We start from the raw sequence: 14571 nt of genomic DNA, 5'->3' as shown, positions 1-14571 counted from the left end.
TAGTGGCTCCACTAAATACTCTCGACAATAGTTATTAAAATAACGTGATAGAAACTGCCTCAAAAGAACTATAAAGACTGACGTGTCTGAAAACTTTGCCGTCCCTCAGCGCGTTGCTGTAACCCCTCAACCCAGGTCCTACTCACCCTGGTCTGCACAGTCCTCGAACCTGGGTCTCCGGTGTAGGAGTTGGACGCTCTAACAAGGAGGCTAAAGGCTGCAACCCCTAGCATCAGTCGCTAGAGCATCTCTTGAGATCAGAGGAGTGAGGTTTACTCGCACAGCGAATACCAGCTGGCCTCCGTTACACTCACCCCCCTAAACCTCACTCCCATTCGGGTCACGGCACCAATGTAACCCTTCAACCCAGGTCCTACTCGCCCCAGTCTGCGCAGTCCTCGAACCTGGTTCTCCAGCGTGGGAGTCGGACGCTCTAACAAGGAGGCTAAAGGCTGCAACCTCTAGCATCACTCGCTAGAGCATCTCTTGAGATCAGAGGAGTAAGGTTTCGCACAGCGACTACCAGCTGGCCTCCGTTACATTGCCACTGTCTGGCATATAGTGTGGGGCAGGCGATAAATTATTGCATGGCCAGTGTGCCATAGGCCTAAACATAACGCTACAGCGCTCTGAATACATCCACACCCCACTCCATCACCCGCCGGTACTGGTACGATCCAACCGCGAGCGCTAGCCTATATAAATGGAAAATCAGAATAATGAGTCATTTTTGTTCAAAAATCAGACTCGGACGCAGAAGAATTGAAAATTAAACTGAGTGACAATGATCTGTTTGTGAATTATTCTAAAGAAATGGAAAATGAAAGTTTGAGGCCAACTTGGTTCATAACCTATTCAAACATTTTGCCTCTATGTTTGAACATACAACATCTTTTTGAGATAATTTATAATCAACATCTCTTGGGGCAAATGGAAAAGAACTAACATCAGACCAATATTTTAAAGATAGCCTAAATCACAGTTGTAAAACAAATGATCCAAGTCTAACTTGTGAACTGTACAAAAAGTGCATTGCTATCAATGTCCATGAATTTTGATAAGAATGCTTTACATGGGTATATTTTGTGAAGTAGGCTATTTTAAAGACTGGACAGAAAATCTGATGAGAAGCTGAAGTGATCAAAAATCCATATTGGCTGAAGTGATATACAAGTTTTGAATGCTTATATCTTCTAATTGCGAATTTTGTCATTGTTTTGGAGCACACTAGCTTAACAGTAAGGCTAACATTGCCTATTCAAAGTCAAATAACTTCAATTATGATTTCATGGGGACTTTAAATATATTTTTTAAAGTACTAAATATAAAGAAATCAATAGCACTTTTGAAAAAAAAAAATTTAAAATGATGTAGCTCACGTAAAAAAAAAAAAAGAAAAAAAAAAGTGATATTTGGTTCAATGTTGACTCGATGACCGCTCGGACCGATTTAAGAATGATTCGTTGTAAAGATTCGACTCGAAAGAACGATTCACGTATAGCTTACTAATTATACTACAACACACTTTCTATCACATTGTATGAGTTTTATGAACATTCTACCTTAAAATTGAACTGAAGTATTTTCACTGATAATTATTTTATTGTATTATTTTATTTTATACTAATTACTAAAGTTTATTTTGTACAAAATATAGTTCCGCCATTTACATGTGATGTGCCGTTGGGTGTCGTCGCTTGCTTCACATACTTTCAGGCGCTGATGAGAGGGGGAACTTTGACAATCACTTCTCTTTTACAAGAAGATCTTTCTGTCGTCGATCAGATTTAATCGAATTGATGCCAGGGTGGTTTGACAGTAAATATACTTAGCTCACAACTTTAGACGGCTGTTTTTACATTTTAATTAGATGTTCATGATGTAGCGTCAGATAGTTTTGCTGTAGTAGGGGGCGAGGTTTGTTTCATCTCCAACACAAACATCTGAAAATGTTGACAAGACAACACGCACTGCTGAGAATCGCAACCAGATACCGTTTATTGGGCTCCAGGTAAGTTTAATGTTGTATAATTTTCCTAGAATTAAAAGCGAGCAACTTTAATCGTAGAGCTCTTTATCAAATGCAGTCTAGGTAGGCAGCTCACTAGGTTTTGAAACAGAACCGCTCTCACTATTTACACTTGATGAGTCGCTTCCTATGTTTGTACATTCAACTGCGAGCAGGCGTCTCCTTAATGTAAGCGATGACATAACCCTTATGTCTGACTCTTTCGAGGAATGAAATATTCTGTGACTGACATCTACTCCCTGAGATTACCTGGCCTAATGAATTTGAAACATGGCAGGAATAGCATGGTATCAGAAAAAGGTGAGTCATTCTGCATCTGTCTTACAGTAAATACAGATTGTGGTTAGAAAGGTGTTAAAAGTTCTCTAATGATCTTGTGTCAAAGATTGGAGCGTATGATCAGCAGATTTGGGAGAAATCACTGGAACAGAATGAGATCAAGGTAATTTGGCTGTTCGTGTTTGCAGCATAGATGTGGTTACTGATATTGTGTAAAATGTATGCAATCACAGACTCTTTTGAAACTCTGTTCCTTTTTGAACAGGGCTTTGGAAGCAAACCTAAGAAGACTGGCCATATCAAGCCAGACCTCATTGATGTTGACCTAGTGAGAGGCGAGTTACCATCAAGTTTAGCATCTGAATCTATTGCATTTCTATAATTGTTATAGGCTGTCAGTTTAGATCCCATACCTATACTGTAAAAATGTACAGTAAAACAGCCAGAGAAAGTTGCCAGAAATTCACTGTAAAAAAGTGACATTGTTTTAGGCATTACAGGATGACATTTTCATGTCTGTATGTTTTACACTTTATAACCAGATATTATAATTAAATTATATAGTGTAACTTATTTGAACTACTAATTTAACTAAATATAATCAAATGTAATGTGTCATACAGGGGCTTCTGGGAACACCCTGTTTCAATTTTCACTGTAAATACAGTATATTAATGTCAAGTATAAATTCTCCATAAATTATAAGGTAATTTATGTTATATAACTTGCGTTAATTTACTGTAAAATTACACAACCTTTTTAAAGTGTAGGGGTCAGTTAGATTTTTTTTTTGGAAATTAATACTTTTATTCAACAAGCACACATTAAATTTATCAAAACTGTCAGTAAAGACTATTTCAGTAAAAAAAAAAAAAAAAGGGTTCTTCTGAACTTTCTATACATCAAAGAGTCAATTTTTGGGTTTCCAAAAAATATTAAGCAGCACAACTTTTTTCAGCATTAATAATAATAATAATAATAATAATAATAAATGTTTCATCAAATCAGCATATTAGAATGATTTCTGAAGGATCATGTGACCCTGAAGACTGGAGTAATTATGCTGAAAATTAAACTATGCATCACAGGAATAAATTACATTTTAAAATATATTCAAATAGAAAACAGCTATTTTAAATTAGTAATAATATTTTACAATATTACTGTATTTTTGATCAAATAAATGCAGCCTTTTTGAGCATAAGAGACGTCGGTAACACTTTACAATAAGGTTCATTAGTTAACATTAGTTAACTACATTAGTTAACATGAACTAATAATGAACTGCACTTATAGAGCATTTATTAACCTTTGTTAATGTTAATTTCAACATTTACTAATACATTATTAAAATCTTGTTAACATTAGTTAATGCACTGTGAACTAACACGAACAAACAATGAACAACTGTATTTTCATTAACTAACGTTAACGAAGACTAGTAAATACAGTAACAAATGTATTGCTCATGGTTAGTTCATGTTAGTTAATACATTAACTAATGTTTAACTAATGAACCTTATTGTAAAGTGTTACCGAGACGTCTTTCAAAAACATTAAAAATCGTACCAACTGCAAACTTTTGAATGTTTAAAAAATGTCACTATAGATTAAGACAACTATCAGGTAAATAATTAATAGGGTTTTACTTTAACATTGTTGCATTCTTTTTCTATACCATTTTTACAGTATGGTTCTCTTTTTGACCTAGTGTCTTTACAACTGCAGGTTCCACGTTTAGTAAGGCCAAACCAGAGAGCCCTTGGACCGCTCTGACTCGTAAAGGCTTGGTCAGGGTCCTTTTCTTTCCTTTCTTCTTTCAGTGGTGGATCCAAGTTACTTCCAAATGCATCTCCACCCTCATCTTGATTATGTATTTCCTTCAAGGTATGCAATTTTTCTTCTTTTCAGCATAACAGTCACATGGACATAAAAATTCCTTTTGCCTAGTTTCATTAGTCACTCTTTAAATATTTCAGATTTTGTTGCGTGATTACACGTGATATATTAGTGATAATACATTCTAAGTCAATTGAAAATAAGTTAAACTTGAAATTCTCCATATGGTATCATGATCTGATGGATTTGTGTTCATTACAGTGGCAGGAGCAGTGTTGTATTTTGAGGTACCAGCAGCCTGTGCCAGTGAAGTTGTGGGTCCATTGTGTCTCATGCTGTTGTTGGGTACAGTACACTGCCAAATAGTATCTACAGAATCCTCCAGAAGCCCGGACAACAGCCCTGTCCCAAGTCGGACAGCCAGCCCTGTTCGCAGGAAAAGGTTAAGCTACTGCTGTGTCAGATTTGTGAGAGACTCAGAGCCATAAAGGACCAAGTGTTGTTGTTTTTTTTCTCTCATCAAATGACCAATACATCTAATGTTCCGCAAGGCTGGCAGTTTAATCAGCGGTGCTAGTGTTCAGCTGACACTAGTGGGTCAATGACAAATAAGAGTGTCCACAATGAAGAGAAGGAAAATCTAATTTAAAACACATGTGCCAAGTTCTTAGAAATGTACTCTTTGTATTCATGTTGATGTCATGTGGTTTCGGAAAACTTCATACCATTTTCATGTAAAGTTTTTATTTAATTACTCTAAAAATGTTGTGGTGACATGGTAAAGTTACTTAAAACTTAAAATATTTATTTAAAAAAAAAAAAAAAAAAATTTAAAAAAATATAATGTTTTAAATATATTTTTACAAGGGAAAAAGTTTTATTTTATGCGTCAAAATTATTAATTCATAAATATGAATAGGGTTTTTTTTTTTTTTTTTAAATTGAGTCGCACCAATTGAAATTTTACAACCTGAATTAACCTTTCAATGTCATAAAAAGGTCAAACTTAGGTCAAAGGACTTATTAACCCTGACACAGTCATGAGTAGCTGCAGGGTTCCTCTCCATAACATCATATCCTGTTTTTGCTTTGTTTCTGCATGTTTGTTGAACTACATGACTTCAGCTTGGGAGACAAAGTTTTTTTTTTTTTTATAAATATTAATAAACAGTGAAGCAGTTTTAAAAATAATATAACATTAGACTACACTGCTTTTCAATTTTTCTTTTGTTATGATATCAGAACAATTGTACCACCCTGACATTTTTACTTTACGATAATTTAATCAAATAATTTATCAAAATTATTTTTATTTAAAAAACTAAAAACATGCACATAATAAAATATGTATTCTAGTTATTGTATGTATGGATTACATTTTAATTTATTTTTTAATAAATTAATTGATCTAAAAATTGCATTGATATCATCGACCCTAGTGTCAAAACAGGCACCAAATTTGATACATTATATTACTAATATTATATATTGTAAAACAGATAGGTCCTGGCTTCTGTTTGGTCAGTGCTGCGTTCTTTTGATCTAATTTGTGTCATTATTTTTGATGTTTATTCATAGACAGAGGAAGAGTAGAAAAGCAAAGAGGTCTGAGGATGAGGGCAGCAGAGGGGGAGGGATAGTAGAACTCAAACCCCATCAACTTGAAGACAACAACCGGTTCTACAGATCAGAGAAGAGACTGGTAAAACACTTTCCTTAGAACTGCAATTTTTGAAGAGTTATGAACATTCATGTTTGTGTTGATTGAGATCCTGTGGACTTTGCAGAATTCCCTGAGGAGGCCTCCGTATGGGGCTTCTGAAGATCTCTCCAGTGAGGAAGAGGAGGCAGATGAAGCAGAGCTGCAAAGAGAGAGACTCTTCTCATCAGCACCTCCAAAATATGCCCGAGCGCTCAGGAATAGACTTCACAAAGTCCCCAAGAACAATTCGCCACCACAGACTCAGGTGAGTATCTTACTAAAACCAAAGTCAAAAGTTTCTGTAAAATAGTTCAGAATATTCATCACCATTGTGTTATACAGGGAGACAGTAATGGGATGCCAACAGACACCCCAGCTCTTCCACGTGAAGTCGAGCTTCTGCGACCTTCAGAGGGCTCGCGTCCAGCCTCTGACACAGATGATATGTTATGGGAGGAGCTTCTACATGATCCTGACTCCGCCTCCACAGGAAGCAGTGACAGTGGGGGGGAGGAGCCTCACAGTCATAGCCACTCCCTCCCTCTGCCCAACATCACTCTGACTAGTGATGAGGATGAGGCTTTACCGCAAGTGGGTTGCAGTTTTGGTTAGTTGGTTGTTAGTTGGTGGTTAGTTCACCCAAAAATGAAAGTTCTGTCATTAATTACTCACCCTCATGTTGTTCCACACCCATAAGACCTTCGTTCAACTTCAGAACACAAATTAAGATATTTTTGATGAAATCTGAGAGATATATGACTCGTCCATAGACAGCAATATAATCACCACTTTCAAAGTCCAGAAAGGTACTAAAGTCATTGTTAAAAAAGTCAACGTGACTGCAGTGGTTCAACCTTAATGTTATGAAGCGATGAGAATACTTTTTGTGCGCAAAAACAAAACAAAAATAACTAATTTATTCAACAATATCTTCTCTTCTGTGTCATTCTCATACGTTGTTTATGTCCAGCACTTCCAGGTTCTATGTCAGAACGGTGACTCATTATTGGCTGGCTCCTGCGTCAGCATCACACGCGTGCATCGTGCTGCTCACATGAACAGCGTCGGCCAATACTGATCCGGCATTCGGACATAAACACGGAAGCCTTCACTGTGCTTACTGCGCCAACTATGCAAGGATAATGACAGGGAAGAGAAGAGGTTGTAGAATTTAGTCATTAATTTTGTTTTTGCACACAAAAAGTATTCTCATCGCTTCATAAAATTAAGGTTGAACCACTGTGGTCACGTCGACTAATTTTAACAATGTCTTTAATACCTTTCTGGACCTAGAAAGTGTCAGTTAAATTGCTGTCTACCTCTTGGATTTCATCAAAAATATCTTAATTTGTGTTCTGAAGATGAACAAAGGTCTTACGGGTGTGGAACAACATGAGGGTGAGTAATTAATGACAGAATTTTCATTTTTGGGTGAACTAACCCTTTAAGATTGTGGTGTGAACTGTTTTGCTGTTACAATTTCACACTGCAAAGTTTGCGCGAGAAGTAATGCCGAAGCACAGAGGACCGCCACCTTGCGTGAGCTTCACAACACACTTACATCATGTGTCACAAAGTCCCTTTCGTGATTGCTCGTACGACAGCAGATTGCAAACAATGATTTATAGTTTAAAAAGTTAAAAAATATTAGTATTTTTCTTATACACACACACACCTATCACTTCGCTTTAGAAGATATTGAGCCATCCACTGGGGTTGTATGGATTAATAATAAAAAAAAATTAGATTTTTGAGTATACTATAACCTTTAATGTCTTTTTAACCCCTAGTAAAGGCTACTTTTAACACCACCTGTGCGAATTAAGATTGCGGTGCGAAATTATGGGGCTTTAGAATGAATATGTAATTTGTTTAGACAGGCAACCAATCACAAACTATACAATAATTACCTAATTAAATATTTATGTGCTGCGCACAGGTTGTATAGATACTTTCATGCATCTTTAATTTTAGTGTCTGTCTGAAGGCAACGATTAAAGTGTGGATCCACAGTGTCAAATGCATTTAATTTCCATAGATAGACAAGCACTTTTGAGCACAGGTTGTGCGCTCCTCGCATTCTGTGCATATCCATGTTATTAACCTCATGAATATGCAAATAATAATGTTAACCCAATGTGCAGTGTGAAATTTGCATATCTAACTGCCCATGATTAAGTTTAACATTATCCTGGATTAAGTTAATCTAGGACAGTGGTTCCCAAACTTTTTAGAATGGAGTACCCCCTGAGGCATTTACCATCCTTCTGCGTACCCCCTCTTTTCCATTAAGGGACAGTATTTGCCCCCTAAATTGACTTCCCAGTGCATTTTTTTTTTTATCCTTATAAATACCTTTACAACATTTAATAATGTTTTAAATAAAAAATAAAAAAATTCAATAGAGATATATGCAACGATGATAAAAACGTGAAAAGTGATTCTTTTAATTACTAAAACCGCCAGTAGGTGGCGGTAAGTCACTGTCTTAATGCGTGAGTCATCGAGTCATTCGATTCAGTAACGAAGCAAGTGACTGTATTTATGAATGAATCATTGAATCAATGAAATGACTCAACTCGATTCGTTCACGGAACACCGCTGTGTGTTGTAGTTCTGCTGTGGCTTCCGTTGGAACTATTATAGCGCCACCCGTATGCACACAGCTGCTTATGTGGAAATGGATGCAGTCAGTTTTGACCGTAAAAGGTGGTATTTTGATTAGATGTCATGTATTTACGGCATTGTGCCTGTTAGAAATACATGCTCTGTTTTAATGTTATTGTAAGAATTAAATGAACGTCACAACTCAGCATTTTGTTCGCGTACCCCCTCTGTCACCTCACATACCCCAGTTTGGGAACCACTGATCTAGGACAATGTCAATCCAGGGATAAAGATTAAAAAATATTTTTCAAAGTAAAACTTTTTTTCACACCACATTGCATTTTATAACCTGAACTAACCTTGCCTTGTCACGAAAACGTCAAATTATCTGATAATTCAAGAAACTTTGAACTTGGCAGTCATTGGGATCTGTGCAGGGCTCTTCTGTATGTCATTTTCTTTTCTTTCTTTTTTTTCTGCATGTTGGTTGCACTGGATGATTGTTTTTATATTAATACACAGTTAAAAAAAATAGATTAAGTTGCTCTATTTTTCAAGAATATCATTTTCTTGATAACTTTTTTTATTTTTTTATTACGATATCAGGACAACTGCACTACCTTAACTATTTAACGTGTGGAAATCAGAACTGTCATTGATTTCTTTTACTAGGGTTAACAACCTCATCAAACAGCATATAAGTGGCATAGAAATGACTCTTACTGAATTATTAATTTTCTCCCTTTAGCACCAGTTTTCATGGCTGCAAGCTTGTCATCCCTCCGAAGACCGCGTCAGTGCCATAATCTGGGAGCAAGGAGAGTGTAAGAAAGCTGACATGTCCGTGCTGGAGATCAGTGGTATCATTCTCACACGAGTAAAGTCCTTCTTTACCACTCTGCTCTGTTTATTTATACTTTAGTAGTTTAAATTGCCTAGAAAGGGAAGAAAACTGTTGACTTTCTGTTTTAATAGTAAATTTTATTCAAATTCAATTTAAACACCTCCATGTAAGCCTTTTAACAATGACTGTTTAGAGATTTGCATTGGTATTTGCATTTCAGAATGACCTGATCTGAAGTAACAGGTCAGTGTTGTTGCTGTTAACTTACGTTGAATGATTTCTGTTTTCAGGTGAAGGTGGTTGAGCAAGGGATGGGTTATCTGATCTTCGGCAGCTTGGTTACGGCCTCACTGGCTCTGCTGCCCTACTGCTTCAGACTGGCACAGAAACTGGATGTTGCCAATCTCAATTCTGTTTCCCTTGAGGAACTTCCAGCAGTGGCCATCGGGCCGCCTTGTGCCTTGTCTTATGCGTTCTTCATCATCACCACAGTGGAAAGAGTTTTCCTCTCTGGACTTTTTTTCTTTATGATGTGTGTGGCTGAGAGGACATATAAACAGGTGAAGATGAAAATCAATTATGTTTAATTTGTATGTTGCGCTCTGGAGTGTTTGCTTTATTAACGTTTATGTTTGAGGCCACCATTTGGTTAAAACACTAATTTCACTTATGTTATATTATGTTCACTTCTGTAACTAACATGCGTTAACTAATGTTAACAAATTGAACTTCATTGTAAAGTGTTGCTGAGTCTTAGTGCCACAAAATCTGCATAAAGCCAGACAGGATTTTTGTTCTCAACAAATGTGATGTCATCCACAGCGCCTTTTATTTGCGAAACTTTTCAGCCATCTCACATCTGCACGCAAAGCCAAAAAATCTGAGATTCCTCATTTTCGGCTAAAGAAAGTACAGAATATCAAGATGTGGCTTTCACTTCGATCATTCCTGAAGGTATCCTCTTCCTACTATCAGTACCATATCATGTACTGATATTAGCATTTTTTTTTTTTTTATTAAATGTATATTAACTGATTGATTTGATTTTCTGTGTTTAAGTTTTAATTTATTTAGACAAAATAAAATAGTATAGACTTTTAAATAATTGATGAAATAATTTTTCATCCTTCAACTTTATAGACTGATGAGGAGTAAAAGCTTTTTGGTTGCTTTGTTAATCCAACTTGCTTAACCAGTCTTTTTATATGAGCACACATGACAGTGAATGAGTGTTTCTGCTGGCAGTGACATTTGTGTAGTCCTGTTTAAAGATACCTAGTTGACATTATATGAAGATCAATTTAATAATATATTTTTTATTTAACAGAGACGAGGGCCTCAGCGTTCTGTTGATGTCATTGTATCATCAATTTTCCTCCTGGCTTTGTCTATTGCCTTCATCATCTGTGCCCAGGTCAGCTATTGTTCTACTCCACAATGCTTTTGACACACCCTTCAGACATATTTTTTTAAGGTTTGCCTTCAAAAATAAACTAATCCTGATCCTTCTGTACCTTTAACCCTTAAACGCATGAATGTTTCGCCAATCATTATTACATATTCGGGTCTTTAGCGACCCAGATCTATATCCAACACAGATGGCTCTCTAACTGCCGCAATAAAAAACGTATGATATTTTTAGTATAAATATTAGCATATTTCGTTACCTTTTGGAACTTGAAAGAGTTCCACTTGAGCAGATGCCTTTTACCATCATGACTGACATTGTCAGAGCCCATTTCCCCAGTACATTCAGCATCTGGCTCATATTCACGATCTCAACCATATTCTCAAAACTATTGTTTTCATCATCTTCAAAATCAATATTTTGATCGCTGGCAGTTTATTCACCAGATCCACCATCAAGTGACAGTGACACGAATATTTGATTGCGCACAGTGATTTTAAGTTTTGCTAATTGAAAGAAAACAAGTTGACAAAAAGATTGAATCCAATATTTGGTGATAATATAGCATAACAACAGATTTATAAGCTATATTTTGTAGGCAGGTCATTTTTGACTAGGAACACCACAAGTGTCCTTGTATAAACCCTCATTAAAGCTGCTAAAGTTACTCAGTCAAGAGCAGTCAGTAATTTTGTCTTTATCTTTTGCTATTTAAATTAACATTAAGGACTAGAACCGCAGCGGGTTTAGGCTACTGTCACTTTAAGAACTAATGCACGGATCCAAATATGATTTTCTCCGAACTGTTTACTTTCACTTAAGAAATAACCAATCCATTAAAATGAATATTCAATTAAATAGGCAGTTTCATATTTTTTTTTTTGTGTGTGTGTATTTATCCTTTCAAACATAAGACAAGAAAGAGAACTCAATTCAGTACTCTTATGCTGTGATAGGCGGCTTTCTGTGTGTGCGCTTTGTGTGTGCACAGAAAACCGTCCCGAATTAAGTTCTCTTTTGCGTCGTCTTTTGCTTAAATCGTTTAAATCTCCTTTATTGTTTAAATTGGCAAAACACACGCATATGCATGATAAACTTTTTGTCAATTTCTTCAACTGTCCTGGGCCATCATGCAGTCCTTGTTGTCAAGTCCTGTATTGTTCTAAATTTCTTTGGTCCAATTTACACCTGGTCACTTCATGTGTTTCTACTGATCAGATAGCTATCTGATTTGTTAAAACTGTTCCATTTACACTTGGCCCTATAAATGCGTCTCCGCAAAACGAATATAAATCAGATCTTCAATTCCCAAGCTATATGCAAATATAACGGAGTTCACATCAACTAAAGCAACAGATATGAGCTGCATTTTATTTATCATCAGCAAATTTCAAGATCAAAGACCGCAATAGGAGAGAGAGCGCCATCGGCACTGGTAAGATCATTTAGTATCACTAATTTTAATGAAGATGATTGTGTGTTGACCGTCTGCGACTTTCTTTCAGTTTCATTTGCGGCAGTTTGCGCATCAACTTGCTGAAGACATACACAGCTACTCATCTGCATTAGCACTGTCTTATCAGGCTGTAACGTCATATAGCTGATAACGCTCTCACACATTTATTTTTTAACATTTTGGGAGGAGTAAAATTTACAAATGTAGTTTCGACAACCAGATGCATTTACACTTGTCCAGTTTTGTCTGGAATGGGTCTCAGACCAATTCCTGAAATGGTTTGAGTGATCGGATTTAAATCTGAAAGCGTTTAGGAAGGCATTCACACCTGCACTGTATCCGAAATCGAATACTTCGCTACTATATAGTATTCAAAAAATATATAAAAAAAAGTAAAAATGACAAAAGCACATAAAACCACAAACTTAAAAAATAAAATAAAATAAAAACTGAAAATATATAAATAAAAGCTATAAAACCATAATAGTATATAAATAATACATATAATACTAAAATATCACTGTCACTCAGGTTGTCTCAAACTTTTATATATATATATATATATATATATATATATTTATATTTATATTTGTCATTTCTTGTAAGAACAGTCGTAAGTATAAACGGTCCAGACTAGTTGTGTGTGCCTATAAAGTCATCTTCTGAAACAATTAAAGTGTTATTCGGTTATGTATAATATTGCTGTGCTTGTTAAATCTATTCACAGTTTGAAGAAGTGACTGTTTAATATAGCGAAGGAAACGGGAAGATAACACTTGTTATGTTTCAGCTTTTGCACAGTCATCACACATTTCTGGACTCCGAGACCAACTGGGAGCTGATGGTCTGGTGTGCTGCTCTGATGGTTTTCCTCCTACGCCTCGCTACCCTCGGAGCAGAGACCAACCGAAAATATAGCAACGCTTCTGTGCTACTGACTGAACAGGTGAGATAAAAAGAACAAAGAGGCAGTATTGTTCAGAAACAAGTGAACCATTCACATGTATGCACTATGCAGCATTGCTTACAGCTTAGCTGTGTGTTTGCTGTTACATTTTCTGCTTCAGATAAACTTGTATCTTAAGATGGAGAAGAAACCAAACAAAAAGGACCAGCTGAACATAGTGAACAACGTACTGAGGCTGGCCACGAAATTATTAAAAGTAAGACCATTATTCATTGAGAACAATAAAACATGCTTTGCATTGCATTGACAATCATTTGCTGCTTTCAGGAATTGGACACTCCATTTCGTCTGCTGGGTCTGACTGTGAATCCGCTTATCTACAATATCACAAGAGTGGTCATCCTGTCAGCCATCTCAGCTGCTGTCAGCGATTTACTAGGGTTCAACATCCGGGTGAGTGGAACATTTGCACTCTTAAGTACAGTGGTTATCTGCACCTGTTTCCTGGGTCTGTTTTATTGACCCGCTGAAATGCAGATGTCTGGAATTATTGATCTGTTTTTTTATGACTAAAGTCATAAATGCAATTGGTACTACTTCCTGTTATCAGGACAGTGGGAGTTGTTCACTCTTCATAGTATTTGACTTTTATCATACCGGTGTTTAAGCAGTACAAAATGTGCAAGCAATCTTTAACTAACAGGTTTAACAATGTCAGTCGTGTTTTTTTTTTTTTTTTAACAGCTCTGGAAGATTAAACCTTGATGCGATGCCTTTACACTGCCAGCGTCTTAACACTGGGGCCAGAGAGACTCTTAAGTGTGCTTGTGCACAACCTACTAGATGACCAAGTTATCTGTTAAAAACTGTGCAAATCTACTGACCAAACTTATGCATGACTTTTCCTCCATAGGCTAATCTTTGCCTTTCGGCCAGACCGAGCAAACCTGTGTTCAGCTCAACTTTGTTGTTGAGTTTTCCTCATATTTGAACTGTAGAATCATTAAGCTCAAACCAGACTGCAGTAGGTTTTCTTGATGCACTTGCTTATTGTAACTACTTAACAGCTTGCTGTTATATTCCAACCAGTGCTCCCTGTTTTTCATAAATGTATACTCTGCAAGTGTATTATCTGGTCTGGAAACAACCACTTAAATCAGAACCACTATGTGCCTTGTGGATAAATGCATATAAAAGTACTTTTAGATAAGCTATTTATGAGACATGGCTTTGTCAACTGCTGAATGGGCAATTAAATAAAAGTCTTGAGGTTTTTAGAAAAGGGTACGGAAAAACTTGCACACTGAAGCTCTTGGAGGGAGCACTTTTTACTGGCATTGTATTAAAATAAACAAACCCTTCTCTGAGAGTCCGTAATCATCAATTCTTAACCATATATTTGAGTTTATGGTTGGGGGGCACATATACTTTTATACCATTGAATTACAATGTAGTGTGTCATGGACATTCCTAATACTATTTCTTTACATTTCATGTTGA

At 36.3% G+C, this 14571-nt stretch overlaps 1 protein-coding gene across 2 annotated transcripts; it reads left to right on the top strand.

The window, feature by feature from the left end:
• Positions 1 to 1684: 1684 nt before the first annotated feature.
• On the top strand, positions 1685 to 14440 carry phtf1 (putative homeodomain transcription factor 1). Of its 2 annotated transcripts, XM_051912351.1 has the most exons (18): positions 1685 to 2011; positions 2237 to 2329; positions 2415 to 2471; positions 2574 to 2643; positions 4037 to 4195; positions 4409 to 4589; positions 5726 to 5849; positions 5935 to 6114; positions 6192 to 6440; positions 9205 to 9333; positions 9591 to 9860; positions 10123 to 10254; positions 10628 to 10714; positions 12093 to 12143; positions 12955 to 13110; positions 13232 to 13327; positions 13399 to 13524; positions 13816 to 14440. In XM_051912351.1, exons 2-18 carry the CDS (start codon positions 2300 to 2302, stop codon positions 13834 to 13836), a joined length of 2118 nt encoding a protein of 705 aa, XP_051768311.1. In that variant the 5' UTR covers positions 1685 to 2011; positions 2237 to 2299; the 3' UTR covers positions 13837 to 14440. The 2 variants fall into 2 exon arrangements, with proteins under 2 accessions (XP_051768311.1, XP_051768312.1); XM_051912352.1 differs by lacking the exon at positions 12093 to 12143 and having other exon boundaries at positions 1687 to 2011.
• Positions 14441 to 14571: the final 131 nt, after the last annotated feature.

Source organism: Ctenopharyngodon idella, chromosome 11, assembly GCF_019924925.1.
Source record: "Ctenopharyngodon idella isolate HZGC_01 chromosome 11, HZGC01, whole genome shotgun sequence".
NCBI lineage: Eukaryota > Metazoa > Chordata > Actinopteri > Cypriniformes > Xenocyprididae > Ctenopharyngodon > Ctenopharyngodon idella.
Note: the sequence above shows the minus strand (reverse complement) of the source record. Positions and strands in the feature narration are given on the sequence as shown.